The sequence below is a fragment of the Pocillopora verrucosa genome, chromosome 11 (genome assembly GCF_036669915.1).
Source record: "Pocillopora verrucosa isolate sample1 chromosome 11, ASM3666991v2, whole genome shotgun sequence".
NCBI lineage: Eukaryota > Metazoa > Cnidaria > Anthozoa > Scleractinia > Pocilloporidae > Pocillopora > Pocillopora verrucosa.
The window spans coordinates 4,404,947-4,426,521 of NC_089322.1; the positions used below are offsets into that span (position 1 = coordinate 4,404,947).

General features: G+C 38.5%; 3 protein-coding genes and 2 long non-coding RNA genes across 5 annotated transcripts; 4 read left to right on the forward strand and 1 right to left on the reverse strand.

Moving 5' to 3' along the window:
- The first annotated feature begins 526 nt into the window (after positions 1–526).
- On the forward strand, positions 527–4,035 carry LOC131777915 (uncharacterized). Its single transcript, XR_009339655.2, has 2 exons — positions 527–640; positions 2,732–4,035. It is a non-coding gene; the product is annotated as an uncharacterized lncRNA (long non-coding RNA).
- Positions 4,036–7,656: 3,621 nt separating this feature from the next.
- LOC131777953 (uncharacterized) lies at positions 7,657–12,542 on the forward strand. Its single transcript, XM_059094330.2, has 5 exons — positions 7,657–7,779; positions 9,095–9,133; positions 10,030–10,152; positions 10,750–11,078; positions 11,579–12,542. Exons 1-5 carry the CDS (start codon positions 7,758–7,760, stop codon positions 11,609–11,611), a joined length of 546 nt encoding a protein of 181 aa, XP_058950313.1. The 5' UTR covers positions 7,657–7,757; the 3' UTR covers positions 11,612–12,542.
- A 341-nt stretch (positions 12,543–12,883) lies between these two features.
- LOC131777921 (beta-1,3-galactosyltransferase 1-like) lies at positions 12,884–14,403 on the reverse strand. The gene has a single exon (XM_059094290.2). It carries the CDS (start codon positions 14,193–14,195, stop codon positions 12,996–12,998), a length of 1,200 nt encoding a protein of 399 aa, XP_058950273.2. The 5' UTR covers positions 14,196–14,403; the 3' UTR covers positions 12,884–12,995.
- Positions 14,404–16,665: 2,262 nt separating this feature from the next.
- Positions 16,666–18,156, forward strand: LOC131777934 (beta-1,3-galactosyltransferase 1). The gene has a single exon (XM_059094311.2). The coding sequence runs from the start codon at positions 16,820–16,822 to the stop codon at positions 18,017–18,019; it is 1,200 nt and encodes a 399-aa protein (XP_058950294.2). The 5' UTR covers positions 16,666–16,819; the 3' UTR covers positions 18,020–18,156.
- Positions 18,157–19,351: 1,195 nt separating this feature from the next.
- LOC131777913 (uncharacterized) lies at positions 19,352–21,530 on the forward strand. The gene is made up of 4 exons (XR_010715725.1): positions 19,352–19,417; positions 19,975–20,050; positions 20,622–20,911; positions 21,393–21,530. It is a non-coding gene; the product is annotated as an uncharacterized lncRNA (long non-coding RNA).
- The last annotated feature ends 45 nt before the right edge of the window (positions 21,531–21,575 follow it).

Below are 21,575 nucleotides of genomic sequence, written 5' to 3' on the forward strand. Positions count from 1 at the left end.
CCTCTTTCAACTTCAGCTCTCATAATTTTATGTAAATCGAACAGTGTTCCTGTGTTGATGTTTTTATTGCATCTCATCGCTTTCTTGCTAGACAATGTATTGATATTGGAAAGAGGCTGTTCCATGTTTGAAAGGATTAGTTTGTTTCGTAATCATGAAAACGTTTCTAATTTAGATTTTTGTAAAATAAGGATCATTTTACATTGTAAAACCATCGTTCACGCGCGCAGCAGAGTTTGTGTTTACTTCTGCAAACTCCACTGATTTCCAGTTCTTTTCGTTTCAGTGCGTAAATTAAAGTAAGCCTCAAGTCAATGACTGAGAGAAGAGCCTATTTTGATGCTGAAGGATTGAATTGGTGAGTGTTTTCTGAAAAGGATACACTCGATAAGCCTTGAAGAATATTCCAGTGCTTCTAATCTCTGTTATGACTTAGTGCACAGTTTTAGGAATGTTAACAGCAAAAAAAACGTGACTTTAATCACCTCAGTTGATGCTGACGGAAAATTTCCTTTGTTGTTATGCCTCATTAGTATTCAAATATACAGAAATTGATCATACGATCGATAAAAACAAACTTGACAATACATCTCGTCAGGTGTGCGGTTGATTTTGCGTAGAAATCTTATCCTGGGAAAAGGTAAGGTAATTTTTGGGTATAATCGTTGCAAAATGGTCAAGCATTGCTCATTATTATTTCGGATAAATTTTTTCAAGCATTTGCCGCTTTTACAGGCATTTAGCGGATAAAACGGTCATATTAGATTATTGAATTTGAAAATGAACTGCGTAACAGCTGAGTATTATCCCCTAGAAATTAAGCGAGCGTTAAGCTAAAACCTCGCTAAGATCTTGATGGAAGATGTTTTCATTGTTGTTCTTTGAAGCTAAAAAGTGTTTCAGCTGTGAGAAAGCCTGAACAGGCAGTTGTTTTGCTTAACAGCAATGAAGTGAAGTAAGAATTCGTTAGGGTGATATGAGGAAGGGGCTGACCGTTTGTTATCTTAAAATAAGATCTAGTCCCCATAATAATTGCAACCTCTGGCCACTAGAATATGGTGCAGAATAACTTTCGTGCTTGAGGCAAAGCGTTTTTTTAACTGAATAACGAATTTTCCACGGTGGTCATCCAAAATTTCTAAACAAGTAAACGGATCGACAAACAGCTCCGACGCATAAGATCAATTTTTAGTGTTTCCATTACCCCATGTAAAGTCAAGACAAAGGACCTCTCTTAATCCTCAATAACTACTCATGAAGATGCAATATGACTCTTCGCTGTATTCTAAGAAAAAGAACCGTCTATTGCATTTACCAAGGTCAGTTACGCCGACTAAAGAAATGGCAAACAAGACGTTTAAATTTCCACCATTAGTAAACCGCATAAACGAACACACCGATCTCACTTTCATTTCGTGCGGGCCTCAACTGAACTCCGTCGAAAATATGCAAAGAAAAAAAACACTCTTGTTCTCGGCTGAAGCAGATATTTTCCTTCAGCGCCTTAAGGTTGAGAGCGGACGACCCTAAAAGCTTTTGCCAATAAGTATGTTGATTGACTATGAATTCGTAGCCGCGATGTTTACTCGTAAACTGATGCGTCATCTTTCTTCGGTCTTTGTATGGAAAACGAAAACAGATCAATCCGAACTTACAAAAAAGGGTTGTAAAAATACATTCACTTGAGAAAAGGGGCGAGTTCTTCGTAATATTTCGATCCATTGTGCAAAGCATAGTAAGGGCTAGACTTGGCAACACAAACCTCGACGGGTTAAGAATAAATTAGCGACAGACGAGTGTCTTTTTTTTAAGTATGGCTGTGATTTATTCAGATTACTGTTAACTAACTTAAAAATAAAAAAAATAACTTACTTAACTTAAAACTTATTGTTTTGATAGATATTCCGAGAGAACACTAGCATCCAATCGTTCTTTTTCTTAAAACAGAAGTGAAGCTCGCGAAAAAGGTGATTCAGGGGTGTTTTCGGGGGTGTAATCAAGGGTTGATGAGCACAAACAATAGCTTGCGTACATTGTACAAGCGTCTTCTTTCCTTAATACCTTATTTCGGACAGTAAATGACTAAAGAAAATGAACAAAAGTGAATAGAATGAAGAAAGCAATTTTCAATTGTTTGCCAAAAGTAATCAGTGATTGCTTTGTTTTTCCTTTGCATCAAGTTCAAGTTCAAAGTTTCATTCACCAACTTGAACTTCACTTTGTGATTGGTCCAGAAAAGTCACACCACCATCTCACCTATTTACTTGCAAAACTAAAACCATCACAACCTGGTCGTCCGCCTTTTCTTGCGCTTTAGGCAGTTTGGTCGGTTTTATTTTAAGGTCTCATTGGCTCTTAATGGTATTTCGTTTCTTCTGAGTTGCCTATGTAGATGTGATTATTTTGGGTTTGGTTTTACAACACTCAATCGAAAAGTGCACTAATCAATCCAAACTGAAAACTCCAAAAGTGAAACTCAAACATGCGAAGCGTCTACCCAGGGGAATGGAGCTTTGAAAATATGCAAATTTGGACAGACTAAAAGTTCTACAAATCTACTAATGGTGACATGGACAATCCCGTGAGAAAGACCACCTATAGGTCTATTTCGTCTCCACATGCACGCCTTCATTTTTACGCGAGCTCTACTCACGGGAGACTTGAGTTTTAATCAATGGAATGACTTGGGAAAAAGCATATATGAAAATTTATTTTTGATTTTTTTGTTCAGGTGTGCAATCATGGTTTTTGGCGAAGCTCTAGTGTTGGCGTTCCTGGCCACAACAGTAGCCTTATTTGGTGTGTCTGTCCACAGTATTTTCACATCCAAGCACAACTCGCTGATGGAATTGAGAAAACTGGAGGATCAGATGATGGAAAAGTACGGCTGGAATCCTTCAATGCCTTACAATGCATACAACTAAAGATAAAAAGCGTAGAAGAAAAGCTGGATTTTTCAACCAGATAATTGCTGGCCTTCAGTAAGTGTGAAGAAACTGTAGATCGAGGTTGCATTGGAATTCCAAGTTCCACAAGAATTTTTTTTGTATATTGGCGTGTTAATTACAACACCGTAGAAGGACTGATCTGCAAAGATGACCTAAGAAGTTTTGCCCTGGTTTTATTATAAGCTTAGCACATTTACGAGATATTAACAAGAAGAAACCTACATGCTTTCCTTTAGAGTAACGTGAACCAGCTTGATACAGTTGTGTGATACCTGATTAACAATTTAGCTTTTAAAGGTATTTATCGGTTCAATGTTATTTGTAGGTTAAAAATTTTTCATCGAAACAATCTTACTGTCAAGATTGTGGTCAATCGAGTGTAGGATCCGGAAATGAGTAAAGATCTAGTAAGATCTAAATTAAACCTTTTTTTATCTTTAATGAGAACCTTCAGTAGTCCTTCAGCTGACGGCCAGCTTTCTTCTGAGAAACGCGACAAACGGGTTTCTGAAAATATACTCGTACAACAGTTTACAACTCTTCTGAAAATAATTATGCTGAGGACCGGTTGTTATTTATTGCCCGGGAGGGGAGGGGTAGGAATTTTGGTCTTGTTACGATTAAATTTACCTGATCCCCCATAAAGCTCTGTAGTAGTCTTATGATTCTCGCTTATTGGCAGTTAATTAGCAGTTAATTTTATATAGCCTCCTTTTAGTCTACTTTAGGGACGATTGATACCCCCTCTATTTTCCAAAACCCCCTCCCCCCACCCCCACCACCTCAGGCAATAAATGGCAGACTATGTTCTAACTTGCAGATTTCTGTTGGGTAAGCCTCTCACTTAGTAAAGACGCTAGTTTGCACGCTGAGTTTTTTCACTTGTAAATGTTAAATCGCTATTATTCCCCCATTGTGATTTAAAGAAGCAAACAGCGTAACGGGAAAATTTAACATGTTTTGGTCACGTACTATCGTGTAGTTTGCGAGGTAATTAATATTCAGCATGTAAACAGTTTGCGCTCTGATGGTTTCCTGAGAGTTTAGATAAATTAAATTGGAGGGCTCTCTCCAGACGAAAACGAAATCTGAAGATTTTGCACTACCTGTATTTTGCTACATGCAAAAAAAGTCTCGCTGAAACGGGTATCGGAAATTCTCGTTCTCTCTTCCGTCCTTTTATAACTAAAAAAAAAACACTTGTAGACATGAAAAATGTGCCACCGACTTGTCTATAAATAGAAACAGATGGCAAACAAGACGTTTAAATTTCCACCATTAGTAAACCGCAAAAACGAACACTCTGATCTCACTTTTATTTCGTGCAGACCTCAAATGAACCCCGTCAAAAATATGCAAAGAAAAAAATATACACTGTTTTTCTCGGCTGAAGCAAATACTTTCCTTTCAGCGCCTTAAGGTTGACAATAGGCGAAGCTAAAAGCTTTTGCCAATAAGTGTCTTGATTGTCTATGGATTAGCAGCCGCACTGCATATTTGTAAATACGTCTTCTTTCTTCGGTCTTCAAATGAAAAACGAAATCAGATCAATCCGAACTTACAAAAACTGGTCGTAAAGATACAGATACTGTTATTGATCCAGATACGTTTACTTGAGAAAAGGACCGAATACATCGTACCACTTTGATCCATTGTTCGTAGCATTATAACGGCTAGACTTGGCCAGACAAACCTCGACGGGTTAAGAACAAATTAGCGACAGACGATTATTTTATTTATTTTTTCTTTTCAGAGTATGGCTGTGATTTATGCAGATTAATGCCAGCGAACTTAAAAAAACAACAAAACAAACTTAATGTTTAAGTAGATATTCTGAGGGATCACTGGTATCCAATTGTCTGTTTTCCTTCTAGAAGAAGTAAAGCTCGCGAAAAAGGTGATTCGGGGGCGTTTTCTTGGGTGTAATCAAGGGTTGATGAGCACAAACAATAGCTTGCGTACATTATACTAGTGTCTTCTTTCTTCAGTAATTTATTGCGGAAAGTAAATGAATAAAGAAAATGAACAAAAGCGAATAGAATGAATAGAGCAATTTTTAATTGTTTGTCGACAGTAATCAATGATTGCTCTGTTTTTCCTTTACATCAAGTTTAAGTTCAAAGTTTCATTCACCAACTTGAACTTCACTTCGTGATTGGTCCAGAAAACTCGCACCACCATCTCAGCTAATTAGTTGCAAAACTAAAACCATCACAACCTGGTCGTCTGAGTTTTCCCGCACCTTAGGCAGCTTGGTTGGTTTTTTTCTTTAAGGTTTCATTGGCTCTTAATGGTATTTCGTTTCTTCTGACTGACCTTCGTGATTATTTTGGTTTTGGTTTTACAACGCACAATCGAAAAGCTCACTTACTAGTCGAAACTGAAAACTCCAAAAGTGAAACTCAGACATGCGAAGCGTCCACCCAGGGGAATGGACTTGAAAAGATGCAAATTTAGACAGACTGAAATTTACGTGAATAAATATCTCGTGAAAAAAACCACATACTGGTCTATTTCGTCTCCGCATGCACGTCTTAATTTTTCACGAGCTCTACCCACGCGAGACTTGAACGCTTCACGCTTGCATCGCGGTAAGATGAGTTTTAATCAATGGATGACCTAGGAAAAAGCATGTATGAATATTTTTTTGTTATATTTTCGTTCAGGTGCGCAATCATGGTTTTTGGCGAAGCTCTAGTGTTGGCGTTCCTGGCTACAGCAGTAGCCTTATTTGGTGTGTCTGTGCACAGTATTTTCACATCCAAGCACAACTCGCTGATGGAATTGAGAAAACTGGAGGATCAGATGATGGAAAAGTACGGCTGGAATCCTTCAATGCCTTACAATGCATACAACTAAAGATAAAAAGCGTAGAGGAAAAGCTTAAACTGGATTTATCACCTAGATAATTGCTGGCCCTTAGTTAGTGTGAAGAAACCGTAGATCGAGGTTGCATTAGAATTCCAAGTTCCACAATAATTTTTTTTTGTATATTGGCGTGTTAACTACAACACCGTAGAAGGACTGATCTGCAAAGCTGACCTAAGAAGTTTTGCCCTGGTTTTATTACAAGCTTAGCACAAACATTTACGAGAAATTTAACAAGAAGAAACCTACATGTTTTCCTTTAGAGTAACGAGAACCAGCTTGATACAGTTGTCTGATACCTAATTAACAATTAAGCTTTCAAAGTTATTTATCAGTGAAATGTTATTTGTGGGTAAAAATTTTCATCGAAACAAACTTACTGTCAAGATTGTGGTCAATCGAGTGTAGGATTCGGAACTGAGTAAAGATCTATTGAGATCTAAATGAAAGCATTTTTTTTATTTTATCTTTAATGAGAACCTTCAGTAGTCTTTCGGCTAACGGCTTTCTTTCTTCCAAGAAACGCGACCAACGGGTTTCTGAAAATATACTCGTACAACAGTTTACAACTCTTTTGAAAAAAAAACCGAGCGTTTGAAGAACAGTTTTATTTTTAGCCATGTCTATAAGATGTAGATAATTTTCTTATTCTCTTTTGTTATCATCAGTATTTGTAAATATCCCGTAATTCAGCCTATGGCTGCAATGGTGGTTAATAAAGTATCTTATCTTATCTAAAGAAAATAATTATGCTGAGGACCAGTCGTTATTTATTGTCTGGGAGGGGAGGGGTGGGGTTTTTAGTCATGCCGCGATTAAATTTACCTGATCCCCCATAAGGCTCTCTGGTATTCCTATGATCCTCACTTATTGGCAATTAACTGGCGATTAATTTTCTATAACCTCCCTTTATACTACTTTGAGGACGACTGATTCCTCCTCTATTTCCCTCCCTAAACCACTCGCCTCCTTCCTTCCTTCCTCTCACCCCCCCCCCCCAACACTACCTCAGGCGATAAATGACGGACTTTGTTCTAACTTGCAGATTCGATAAAGCAACCATGATAACGATAGTCTGTTCTAGGCGTTCTGTTTGTAAAAGGAAGGGAGAGTAGCGGCGGAGCGAGAAAAATACAGGAGACTTAATTGGCTCTGGTCGCGTAAAGGAGGGGGGCTTGGGTCGAGTTGCCTCGGACCCAAACTTCCCTCGGAGTTATGTTCCGATGAAAAGATAATGACCCTCACGTCAATGTTTTTTCTATGAGTTGGCACCTGCAGTGACTAATAGCTTTGTGGTAAATTAATACTTTTAATTTCTTTTCAGCGAAAAAAAATAATGTGGTGTACCAAAAAACCATTTTCCCCTAAAGACTCGACCATTTACATCAGACTTCCGCGAGGAAAATAGATAATCTGTTGATAAAAGACATCAAATGATTCTTATCACTGACGGATCTGCCTGGTTTTCAAGTTGCTTCGCAACGATATTTTTTATGTAAACAGAAATAGGTTATTAAAGTCAGTGGTATTGAGAAACTCGCTCTTTCTCACCACCAACATTAAAATTAAACTTGTAACCTTCCTAACTCTGATGTGCAGTTTTAACGAGCGATGAAAATTTGTGACGTCCTCAAAATTAACATTATAAAGCTCTATTTTAAATGTGTAAATGATTTTATGTTAAAACTAAAAATTTGAAAATGTCAGAACTTAATGAAACATTGGACAGCTTTGTTTATTTTTTCAAACGGCTGGATGAGAGACCATTGTCTTTTGCCTCCTTAAGTTTAGTTAATGTTTGCAATAGCCGCACGGTCCTTTTAACCATAACTCAATCATCAGTCAAGGTGTCATTAGTTTTAAAACAGAGCACCGAAAGGACTTGAAAAAGGAGAAAAATACAACTGTCATTTAGTGAGAAAAACCACCAAGTCGGAAACAATGATAGGGTTAAAAATTACAGGTGAGATGACAATGTATACAGCGAATACATAATACCTTTTGACTCAAGAAGCAAAATAATTCTTCTCTCTCATATCATGATAAAAAAACAAATGAGTTAGAGGTATACATTGATAATCTGCATGAGCATATGTTGTGTCTCAAAAGTGTTGTTGAATTTCTTCTGTAAAATATATCTTTAGTCACCCATTTTGCTGTTGCTGAAGAGTAAACGGCGTGTTTGAATAACTAACTTAAAAATATGAAATATTTTAGTTTGAAAAGGATGTGTGAATCATGTGAGGAAATAGGGGAAACATATGCGAGACAAGATTGTTTCGAGATTTCAAATAGATAACTTGCAAATTTATCATTCTTAGGGCTGTACCTCGGAAAATCCTTTTCTCATTCAGCTAAATAAATAATTAGAAGTTATGAAAAAAACGTTTTTATTTGGAGTGAACAGACAAAGGGAAAAACTTAAAATCGTACGAGCGTCGTAATTACTATGCTGTTTTTTGTCATACACATGATGACTCAAGCTTTGATAAGCAGGCTGTGAGAGCATAAGTCGTAAGCCAGCTGACATAACATTTCTCGACGGGTCATCAAGATGTATTCAAGAGGCTTTATTGCTTTTTCCAAGGGGTTCTGCTCATGAAAGGCCATGATAGGGAAACCGTTTAACACTTTAAATCCCACGATCTGATTGTTAATTCTCCCCTCTAGCTGCTACACACTTCCTGGGGAATTAGTTACGAGAATTTGGTGTTAGATTAAGATAACAACTTCTGCCTAATGAGTTTGAGTATTCTCATTATCTGTGCGCTGGATTATGTATGGATATCACTAGGAGAGGTTACAAGTTAATCACTTCTGTGGCGTCCTGAAGCTCATATTGAAATGCCACTCGCTTATTATCCTAATAAACCGGTCATTATCTACCGCCTGTGGGGGGAGGGAAGGGGGGGGGGGGAGAGCAGAGGATTTTGATGCGTGATGATAAAATTTACCTGATCCCCGATTAGGCTCTTAATATTCTTATGAATTCCTAGCCCCTCCTCATGGTCAGTCAATTGACAGCTAGAAATTATAATCTCTTGTTGGCAGTTAATTTTCTGTAGCCTCCCCTTTGTGGACTCTGTTGACGACGACTGTTCCCCCCATCGTCACTCCAAAAACCATGTGATTCCTCCTCTCTCTTCCCCCTCCCCCCCCCCCTCCCGAGACGATAAATAATGACTGATCAATGAATTTAGGCCGGAGTTGTAAAAATGTATATAATTTCTTCCAAACAAACAAAAATATTCTAAGACATTGGTTATTTGATTTTTCAGTTTTTAGCTGGAGTTTGTGGTACATGGCGGCATTTGCAAGTATGGTAAACTTGTTTAATTTTTTCTTTTATTAGTTTTGATTTAATCTCCTCCATCGAAGAGGAACTGTTTTACTTTTCCGCCAACCCGCCTGTGGATCTCCCGGTTAATTATATACAAACACAACTAAGGTCCAATTTCAAAATGATGTTTAAACCTTAAACTTAACTACAAAAGTTTTTTACTTGTTTCTCGGTCATTTGTTTCTTCGGCTCATTAATGTTTATCGGTCAGTAGTCAGTAAACTAGTCAGGTCAGCAAACTAATCAATTAAATTGCATTGTTCGCCCGAGCCTCCACCTCGCCTAATTATTTGCGCTCATCGTGGCTGAAACTGGTATGTATTAAACACCAGCTCTATCCATCGTGAGCGCACGGTCAGAGAACTCTTAAGTTGAATTGTGTTGTTCACCCACCATGGCTGAAGCTGCTGTATTACACACCAGTTTTATCTATTAATGAGCGCATCCATAGGCTAGTTACATTGGAGAACCAGCCTGTATCGCAGGTGTCTTTTTGGGGCGAGTTAACATCATAGGCTCGCGGTGGAGAAAGACGAGAAGATTTCTATCGCTCCGTCCCCACCCTCTCCTTACTTTTTGACCGTCGCTCATCCCCCCCCCCCCCGCCCAAGCCTTCTACTGTTATAAAAATAAAAATCAAAGATGGCGATTATAATTTTTTTAACCAAGATAATAGTGAGCGCTAGTTCGCCAAAGTTACGCCAGCTGTGCCGGCTAAGAAGCAACATGTTAACCACATTTCTGCCCACCCCACTGCCCTTTTATCTCCTCTCGTCTCTCTATTCCCCCTACCCCTCCCATGCTAAGTCATTCATGGTCTCAAGTTACTTACTGTTCCAATTTGTTTCATACCCTATATAACAATGGCGCCAGCATCTTGCTCAGATAGAGGTTATTTTTGTTGGATTTGGAAGACCACTGGCAAATGCAAAAGGACTTCCGACTATGCTGTGTACAAATGCCAAAAGACATGCAACTTTTGTCCTGTCCCGACAGGTGAGTAAAGGCAAAAATGTTTGAATGAAGCTAAACTAAATCTTAAGATTCCATGGAAGCAGAAAAAAAAGGTTATCAAGAAACCCTGGACGATTATAAAGGTCGTATCAAGGTATCGTCGACTTGACACGTCACTAACGACAAGAATTAGAAATTGTCTAAGATCAAGTGGTGACTGATTGGCTTTGTCAGACCACATCTGATTGATTGAGAAGATGGCGCGAGGTTAAGGCGAACGGAAAAACCTTTGAGAATTTTTTCTATTTTTTCTTTTCACTTCAAATGCATGTGTGCGGGGCAAAAGAATCGGCGACAGTTCTCCTAAATGATTACAACGCAATCAAGAATTCATTAAGTTCATTAAAAACAGTGAGTATGGTTGCAATACAAAACTCTGTACCCTCTGTGCAGTGTTTCCCATAAACCGTGCGCCCTAATCGATGCTCCCATGCGAATGTTCAACCTATAAATTCTCGTATGCGACTAGCTTCAGTTATGGACGCTTTTTCTGCTTCTAGAGAACCTGCTTACAAAAGCGTCTGAACTTCATTTACCACTGTAGATAATAAAAACAAATTCTCTTTGAATTTGTTGCAGAGGCGCCGAAACCTACGGATATACCACCAACATTTACAACAACTGACCAGCCTTCGGAGTGCCATCTCGAAAAACTTCTACCCATCAGCAGAGAACGTGTTCGGGACAAACAGCTACAGGGTCACGTGATTTACCATCAGTCTGTTGTATCAGAAATTCAATGCGAGGATCTTTGCCTTCGGATTCCCAGATGTTTGGCTTATAATTATCAGTATTCTGGAAAGCATGACGAGAATGAGAGGGCCTGTGAACTGATGAACAGTGTGGTAGATGTAAAGAGCAGCGTTGGTTTCAGCTTCCGACTGTTCGAGCGCAATAGAGCCAATAAGGTGCGTGGAGAAGTGATCGATATTGAAATTCTCTAATTAGAATTTCGTAAGGGAGCTTTCACAGGGAGCTTTCCTGTTTATTTTTCCTGTTTCTCGTTTGTTGGTTTGTTTCTGAGTAAAACACGAATCTTTATTGCTCGCTCGCGTACGATGCCCGAGGGTCGCGCTCGCACGGGCAACCCAGTTACAATCACTACAGTGCTATGCGCAGTCGATCCAGACGTGGGACGAACATAGATATGATTTAGAAAATTACTAAAGATAAATCATGCAATACACTTTCCAACAGTTAGTTTACATCTCTAGCATATTCTTCACATGGGTAATCTCCTTTTTTTCTTATTGAGTTGTTGCAAACCAGCTGTTTTCTCTCCTCTTTTTGTTTTTTTCTCTCGCGTGCGTCCTTAGAAACTCACGCTCTTTCCACTAGTACGCTTACCACCTTGGTTACAAGCAATTTTCTGTGTTGAAATGAAAGAAACTTTCTCTTTCTTTTTCAGTATTTATTCAGCAATTGCCTTGGTGATACGTGAAACCTTCTAATCTGATAATGGGCGACCAATTCAAGACTGAACAACACTTTCCTCTTTGTGGATTAAGGAGAAAACCCATCGTGTATACTTACTTCTCTTGTCTCACTTCAGTAGCAAACACACACATCCTACTGTCTCCGGGCGTGATACTTGGAATATCAAGGGAAAGAATCTAACATTTCTAACCAATAGCTGCACTGTCATCTGCGTTTAAAGCGCAGTTGAGGGCATACAGCGGAGACATAAGACCTTTCAATTGCTTATCAAAACTTAGTATGTCCCTCCAGCGTATTACCTAGTATGCGCAGATTGTCAGTTTTAACCCTTTAACTCCCAAGATCTCACTAGTAATTCACCTAAACTACTATCTGCCATATAGTTCTTGTGATGTTAGTTTGGAGAATTTGGTATTGGATCAACTAATAATCTCCTAATTAATATTTTTCTTTATTCTCATCACTTGTCTGCTTGATATTGTATTGATATTGTAAGGAGAAATTCTGTCTTAGTCACTCATGGGAGTTAAAGGGTTAAGTCAAAATGCGAGGTGTTAGTAAATATATCTTATCAGACGTTTTGGTGTGTGGTATTTCTGGGTATTTTAACGAGTTTTTTTGTATTTTGACCCGCCTTACGGGCTCGTTACAATATGGCACAGTTCCTAAAAATACCAAGGGATAACACGCACAGAAGTGTCTAATAACTTATTCAATATCGTAGTGCTTTATCTTAAATCAGGAATCCATTATCATTTAGTAATGGCTCCTTTTTATATGCATCTCTTTGAAACACTTAATGCCAGCTGAGCCAACCTGTGATGCAGATGTTTTTATTTTGCATTAAAACAAATAACCGTACACTATCGTGGCTAAAAATCAAACATTTATTTTTGCTTGTGCACGATTGGTCAGAACGCATCACGTGACCAAATATCCCCCCCACCGCCTCCTCGACTAAAACTAAATAATGCACTCTTTTCGCGCATTATTTCTACCTTACTTAGTGCAGTTGTATAATAGTAATCTATGACTTCGTAATTAAAGATATCCTTAATTTGTCATATACTTGAATATAATCTTGGACCCAGATCCTACCGTCTACCTCTAACTGGGATGTGTAAACCGCTTGGCCGTGGATATTTACAGCAAAGAAGCCTAATGAAGATTTTTTTATTAACTAGCCTCTTCACCGTCAAAAACGTTCATTGTGTTACACATTGACTTTTAAGTATTTCCCAGTACACCTTCGTCTTTTATTCTCAAACATAAGCTATCTGTTTTATCGCCTTGTATCAAATTTAATAAATTGTTGACGCGTGATTTTATCTCTTCAGGTGCTCGGAGGTAGATATGTAGTACTTGCTTATCACACCCTATCTAGCCAGTCAGAGCGCGCAAAAAGCTCTATTTACCCTCTCAGGTGTGATCACAATTTTACAAAAAACAACCGCAAGAAAAACCAAAATAATCAGGGATATTAAAAGAAATATAAAACCCACCCATTCATACATCAAGAAACATTTCAAATAACTTTCTGGAAGTTGTTTTGTCTGTTCCATGTTCTCTGCCACAAAAAAAAACTCCAACAATTTAAAACTATGCCCTATAGCCATTGCCGAAGCAAAATCGCACCTTTGATAGTCTGCCAATTTTTTCCTGAAATAAAAACCGGGTATATCCACCGGTTGAAGGCCAATTTCTTTGGCTAAGACACCTATGTAGGCATCTTCGACAGGGAACACAGGTCTTCTTTCTACTGCTTCTAGTAGAGAAGGAAGAACATCCCTGGAAATAATGTAAGACGCACCTATGCAGTAAGAAGGATAAAAATCTTCAGCCAGGCAGTCTCTAGCAACGCAGTGTTTCGATTCCTTTGCTCGTACTACTGGACCATTGTCACCACCAACGAAACCACCGTATAATTTATCCCTTGCATAATTATTATTTGCATAATTATCCAGCCATGATAGCAGTCGAGGAACATGAACATAAACATCGTCATCTGTTTTGAGGATAAAGCGCGGGTTTACATGAATCAAACTCCATAGCAACTCAGACAAAATCTTAATCACTAAATTTTTGTAACTATCCGTCATGTTCAGCACAAGAATGTCTTCAAAAAAGGCCGCTTCTTGGCGAATTTCTTCAGAGCGTTCGGCGTCGAGAGCTTTGCCTATAACAAAGACGCGCTCCCAGTTTCTCCGGCCACTTTTGATCGACTTGTCACCCCATGTATTACGTATACTGTTTCGTCGCTCTGAATGCAACTTGTCAACTCCAGATGTGATTAAAACCAAAAGGAAAATACTTGTGTTGTTGAAGTGCAGGGTTGGTTGCGTAACATGAGGAGCGAATGAAAATGTCAGCTGAGAGCACTGCCAACGAACGTTCTTGAGTCGTGGGTACATGGTCGTAATGTCATTGAAACTCGAAGAATTAACTCTTAGTTGTCCTTTCAATCCCTCTTCCTTCGTGAAAATCCTTTTCCGTTTCTCATTTGGATAGTAAGTGTTTAAATAAATCACTACTATAGCGACATTTAGAAATCCTACAACTGTGACAATTTTACAAAATGCTCTTTTCATTGTGCCTGTGGATATTGCACCGATGTAGCCGTGAGTTGTGAATTTAGTCTTCCTGAGAGCTAAAACAGCTGAAAACGTCACTCGACAGGGTCAGCATTAGATTCCATCCACCAAAACCACCTCGAATGACTGCGATGGAATGATGGACAACTCATGACCAAAGTTCATAAACTATCCAAAATTCATAAACCGGGAATTCCTTTGAGACCCATTGTCTCTTTTGTTAATTCTCCGACTTATGCAATTTCTGGTTATCTTGCGAGAATTTTGTCACCTGTTGTTGGGAATACTGATTACACTGTCAAAAATTCCTGGGAATTTGCGGATTTCATAAGAGATAAACTCTTAACGCTCGTGAAGAATTAGTATCTTTCGACGTTGTTTCGCTCTTCACTAAAATCCCAGTTGATCTTGCCGTGCCGGAGGAGAGACTCAGAGAAGATGCTTCCCTAGGACAAAGAACTTCTTTGCCTGTGGAGGATATTATTCATCTGCTGTCTTTTTGCCTCAAAACCACGCAATTTACATATAACGGTACCTACTATAAACAAGTTTTTGGTACAGCGATGGGTTCGCCCGTCTCTGCTGTCATTGCTAACATGGTAATTGAAGACGTGAAAGAAAGGGCCTTAGCTGCTTCACCGGTTAAACCCTTTTTCTGGAAACGATATGTCGATGATGTTATTTCTGCGGTATCCGGAAATGAAGCGGAGCGCCTCCTGTCGCATTTGAATTTAGTAGAGCCGTCGATCCAATTCACCCTTGAGAGTGAAAAGGATAGACATTCGCCCTTTCTTGATTTAAATGTGTCCAGAGGTGTTCAGGGTAATTTAGAGACAGGTGTCTGACCGTAAACCTACCCACAACGAAAAATAACTCGCTTTCGATTCTCACCACCCTATTTGCCACAAAAAGTCCGTAGCCAAAACTTTACTTAGGAGGGCTGACTGTCGACCATCTTCACTCGATTCGAAGGCTGAGGAAAGGAAATATGTTTCTAATGTCCTAAAGGCAAATGGCTATACAAAAACCTTTCCGTAACTGCCAAAAATCAGTTACAACTAGTAACGCTCTTGATGAAAGGGAACCAGCGACTGGTTTTGCTGTTATTCCTTACATACAGGGTGTTACTGAACCCATCAAGAGAATTTTGAATAACCACTACGTTAAAGTTGCTCAAAAACCTTTTCAGACTTTGGGGCATATTTTCGCCAAACCTAAGGTTCCTGTCCCGAAAGAACAACGAACCGACGCCATTTATTCTATTCCTTGCAATGACTGTGACAACGAATACATCGGACAGACCAAACGCCAGTTTGGTACACGGTTAAAATAGCACCAAAAAGCGGTTTTTCTTTGCAAAAAGGAAAATTCAGCTTTATCGGAGCATACTTGCCTAACCAACCATACAATTGGGTGAGATAATTCTAAAATTATCACCACTAATCGGCGTTACCACCAGCGCCGCTGTTTGGAGGCTAGGCACATAAACTCCGCCCACGCTCCTCTAAATCGTGACGATGGCGGTCTGCTTCCTGACGCTTATTTACACCTCGTCAGAAAAAAGGCCGCTAATTAGTGATCAAATAAAAGGACCTCTTGTTGCAGCGTTTAGATCACCCCTGATGAAGGCACTAGACAGGAGTGTCGAAACGTTGGGTCTATGAATCGTAACTTCTTCGGTTACATTCATTAAATCTGCAAACCAGTGTAGCATCAAACTATGTCTGAAGTCTGTTAAGTCTTGAAGGTTACTCAGTCCCATCTTCAGAGGCCGAAAAAATAATTTTTTTCTCTTATTTGACTTAACTGAATGCAAAAATTTTACTTAACGTTTCCAAAAGAAAAAAATTTTTCAATCTGCAAAAGCACCCGAGTCACTTAGAAAAACGTATTTTCAAATAAAAGTTAATAGATTAGGAAGTTGTCATAATCTCGTACCAGAGCGAACCCCTGGGGAACGTATTTCATGTTATTTGCATATTTTGATGACTTTCTGGTTACTAGAATTTACAACTAGAAAATGGCGTAGCTTAAAGTTGAAAATTATAAAAACTGAACGATTTTAAAACAAAATTTTCTATTGCACAACACTTTTGGGACATAAAATACACAAATATGCTAAGAACAAATTTAAAAAGACAAGCAGCGTTATCGATAGGTAAGGAGAAATATTGAATGAAATGATTATACGCCTACTGGCCACATTGATTGGTATAGATTTAACTCTCGGACGAATTTTTCCAAAACACTAGCTCTCCTAAGTAAATTAAAATGAAGATGCCAGCTCTAATGAACATCACAAGGTATTTACTGGTTTTGAACCTGATCTTTCTTTTCTCAAGTCCAGCAATTGAAAAGTCCAGTCCATGTAATACTTCTTTCGAGCCCGCTGTAATTTCTGGTGTGCGGAAATCTATTTGAATTGTGAAAAGGACATATGCTTTGGCGTCGCTTGAGGAAATTTGAATACGATTCTTTCTTCTGTGGATTTACGGCCATAAAGGTACGAACTGGAAAATTGACAATTTAGATTTTAGGTATCAAGTGGGGTTTCTTTAAAAATCATGAGATGGAGCAAAATTGACTTGTGAAAAAATATCCACTGTGTGTAAAATAGGACAATGAAAAGAGCATTTTGTGAAATTGTCACAGCTGTAGGACTTCTTCACGTCGCTACAGTGGTAATTTATTTAAAACTGTTCCATCAAGATGTTAAATCAACAAGAATTTTAACGAAGGAAGAGGAATTGGAGGGACGAATTAAAGGTATTTCTTCGAGTATCAATGATATTTCAACCAAATACTCTGGACTCAAGGACGTACGTTCGCAATGCTCTCAGCTGACATTTTCATTCGCTTCTCATGTCACGCAACCAACCCTCCACACCAACAACACAAGTATTTTCCTTTTGGTTTTAATCACCTCTGGAGTTGGAAAATTGTATTCAGAGCGACGAAATAGTGTCCGTAACACATGGGGTGATAAGTCGATTAAAAGTGGCCAGAGAAACTGGGAGCGCGTCTTTGTGATAGGCAAAGCTCTTAGCGCCGAACACTCTGAAGAAATTCGCCAAGAAGCGGCCTTTTTTGAAGACATTCTTGTGCTGAACATGACAGATAGTTACAAAAATTTAGTGATTAAGATTTTGTCTGAGTTGCTATGGAGTTTGATTCATGTAAACCCACGTTTTATCCTCAAAGCAGATGACGATGTTTATGTTCATGTTCCTGGACTACTATCATGGCTGGATAATTATGCAAATAATGATTATGCAGGGGATAAATTATACGGCGGTTTCGTTATTGGCGACGGTGAAGTGAGACGAGGAGAGAAAAGGAAAAACCGCGTTGCGAGAGACTGTTTGGCAAAAGATTTCTATCCTCCTTACTGCACGGGTGCTTTTTACGTCCTCTCAACTGATATTCTTCCTTCACTATTTAAAGCAGTGGAGATAAGACCAGCATTCCCTGTTGAAGATGCCTACATGGGTATCTTAGCTCAAGAAATTGGCGTTCAACCGGTAGATATACCCGGTTTTTATTTTAGGAAAAAAGTGACAGATTATGGAAGGTGTGACTTTGCTTCTGCAATAGCTGTAGGGCATAATCTTGGGTTGGTGGAGTTTAGTTTTGTAGCAAAGAACCTAGAACAGACAAAACAACTTCCAAAAAGTTATTATAAATGTTTCTTGATGTATGAATGGGTGGGTTTTATATTTCTTTTAATATTCCTGATTATTTTGGTTTTTCTTATGGTTATTTTTGTGAAATTCCTATCACATCTGAGAAGAATCTTGTATGGTATATATCTCAAGGTATAGTGTAACAAGTAATTTGACTTACACCCGATTGTCACAATGCTTTTTGTAGCATTAAGTGAATATGGTGCAGCAAGAATCACTTAGTTAGTTCTTCTGTAAATACAATGGTTCCAATAGGAGCTCTCATGTCTCATAAAGTGGACGACCTCAAATAAATTTTGAAATTGAAAATGACCTCACTGGTTTAGAGCTCTGTGCTTTTTCTCATCGTGGCCATTTTGAGAGCAGTGCAGCAAGAATCACTTTGTTAGTTTGGCTGTAAATATGACAGTTCCAGTGGGAGCTCTCATGTCTCTCACACTGGCCTCAAGTTAGTTCTGAAAGTGAAAATAACCCAACTGGTCTATAGCTCTGTGCTTTTTCTTGTGGTGCCCATTTTGAGAGTGGTTACACGTACTGTCTGAAATGAGCTACCCAATAGCTGTGCCAAAAGGGCGTCGGTGTGTGTGTGTGGGGGGGTTCCGGGGCTTCCTGTGATCCCCCCTTTGTGAGCCTTTTTTGAAAATGAACCCACCAGTCTAAAGCTCTGAGCTTTTTCTCATCATGCCCATTTTGAGAGCGGTTGCGCATCAGGAGCCATTACCACTCCTGTTGCGCATACTATGTCTAAAACAAGCTGCCCAATAGCTGTGCCAAAGGGCGTAGCTGGGGAGGTGGGTGGGAGGAGGAGGGGGTCTTTGGGTGCCTGTGATCCCCTTTGTAAGCCTTTTTTGTCACATAAAGAAAGACACGGTAGAAAGGTTGACATGACAATCTTGTGAGTACCCTCTGTTTGGCACAGTATAACCCCCCCACAACCTTTGAAAAATCCTGGCTATGCGCTCGGTGCTTGTCGAAACGTTTGGAAAAAAAAAACGCCAAGTCCGATCGCTTCCTGACTGGTCCCTTAATTTAACTTATATGGGAGCCCTCTAGGGACGAGTTAGTCGAACGAATTTCGTTGATAACATGATAAGTCACACAGTTTCAGTTCTTGTATGCTCCCAATCAATGCAAATTATGTTCTAAGATGTCATCCAAATATCTATATTCTAGTTTTTATTAAAAAATTGAGAATTTAGATGTACATGTGGATAAAATGCGGTGTGCATTATATTAAATAATAAAGTCTTGGTATTTTTGGATTGACATGAGCATCAGTTAAGTCCAATTAGAATTAAGAGCATTGTATCCTTTGATTACTCAACGCTGGAAGCCAATCAAAGAAGGAAATCTGTAGGAAAAGCAAGCGTTTACCCAGTGTTGACTCAGCAAGGGAAAATTCAGTCGATAACAGATGGCAAACCCCTTAAATAAGTGCAAATTGGAATTTTGAATATGTAAACCACGACCTAATTATATCTGTGCTATACGAGAGATAACATGGAAAGCTGCTGAACACGGCATGTTATAAAACAGGTATCTTACTCCATTGGTTTTCACTCAGTTTTCTCGCTCTGGTCTCGTTCGCAGCTTTATTTATTTGAAATACTTTGTAGCCGCGTTAGCTCTGTTTTAAATTTTTTTTTGCTTCGTATTTTTGCGGACTTGTGTATCTGTTTTGATCTTAAAAAGCAAATACTTTGTAGCCGCGTTGGCTCTGTTTTAAATTTTTTTTGCTTCGTATTTTTGCGGACTTGTGTATCTGTTTTGATCTTAAAAAGCACTAAGCTGAATTACATGTATACAAAAATTTTCATAAGAGCAGTTTCGTTACGGAAGTTTATACTGAACCGTGCTATATTTCTGTCTGTGAATTCCAACTACTTCTTTATTCATTCCAATTAAAATTGATCAAGGTATAGTAAAGGTGATTTGTGTATTACACACTTACGTTGCTGTTTTCCTCGAAGGGACATTTTCATTTCTTTATTTACCGCTAAATTTCAGATTTCAATTAACCTTACAAAAATTTTTAGGACTAATTAATTGGGCCTCGACTCTTCATCTTGTAGCTTATGTCATTTAACTTTTAGGTATGCGTTTGGAAAATGGATATTTCCGCATTTGTGATGGTTTTAACATTCGCTTCGTCTTTTCTTGAAGGAAAAGGTATGCTATGATATATATATATATATATTATTACTTTTTTTATGGAAGACTGTCACAGTTTTCATATCGGTGCTCGGCTACTGGAAATGATGGAAATCGGGGTATTTAAATTGAATAGATGCTGAACTTAGACTTAAAGGTATGGAAATGACCATGTATTTAAAAAAAAGACACAAAACGAGGGATCAGTAATAAAGGAAAAAATCGTCTGACTATTTCACCAGAATCAAAGATTAAAATAAATGCTTTGCGCAGGATTATCACTTTGTTTCAAGTTAATTTTCGTGCGATTAACTGACATCGAGAAACTACCTCTCGCTGAAATATAATTTCTTACTCATTTAGAACGAAATATCAAGGGCAACATAAATTGTCTCCATGATATAAAAGCTTTCGTTTAGCTGTAAATAATGAATGTACACAATGCATTTGATATTTACATTCGACACTCTAACCGTTTAGCCGCTCTTGACTCGTATTTCTCCTATTTCTTGAACGGAGGTTGATTGCACGTGAAATATTCCTTGATTTCTCAAGACTTCGCTGATTCTAGCTTAAATTGCATTGTAAGGTTCGAAGCACCGAAGACATGATGATCCTGTAAATTTCCGAAGGGCTCAAAATTCAGGATGCTTTATCATCACTTCGACTATTAATGTTCCATTACCGGAGAAAGAAATGAAAGGCGATGTAATGGTCACATATCAAGTTGTATCCAAGCTACAATGTGAAGATCTGTGCATGAGAACTCCACAATGCCAGGGCTTCAATTATGGAGAACAAAAGTGTGATATTTTGAGCAAAATCTACGACCCACACGAAAGGGAAAAGAGTGTCAGCATACGAGCCGTAATGAATAAGGTAATAACTCGTTTTCGCATTAATCCATCAGTGTTCTATCACAAATGCCGAAATCTGATTGATTATGCTACTTGCTGTCTATTTAACAAACAGATTCTATAATGCCGTGGGTCTGTACAGGAATAGATTGCCGGGGACTGAACAAAAAAGTGGCACACACGGCGCAGCCGGGTGTACAATCGATATACCTACCACATTTTGAAATCTTCTACGACCCGTCCCAGTACAGACCCACGACAACATGGATTATATCTGTTTCTTTATGATGACGAAATGTTGTAAATGATGACGTCATCCATGCGTCTATCCTTCAATAGCTTATAAGTAAGAACCAATCAAAAAGCATGTATAATTCAGATTGCTATGTAGTGTATTAATAATTTTTATTATTATTAATTACAAATAATTATTAATATTGTATAGTGTATCATCGACGTGATGGTCACGACCAATTCCTAAATTATTCCTCTACTTTTTGCAGCTTCTCTTGGGCAAAGATGAATGCGCTAAAAACACATAAATACCGAAAAATAACTAAATACAATAAAAGGACATGAAAGACAACATTATTCACTGAAAGGATGTCGAAGTTTGACAAGGAAAAAGTTTGAGATTGTTATTTTGCTTTACGCATAGCTTTATTACAGCGGTCAGTTGAAACAAA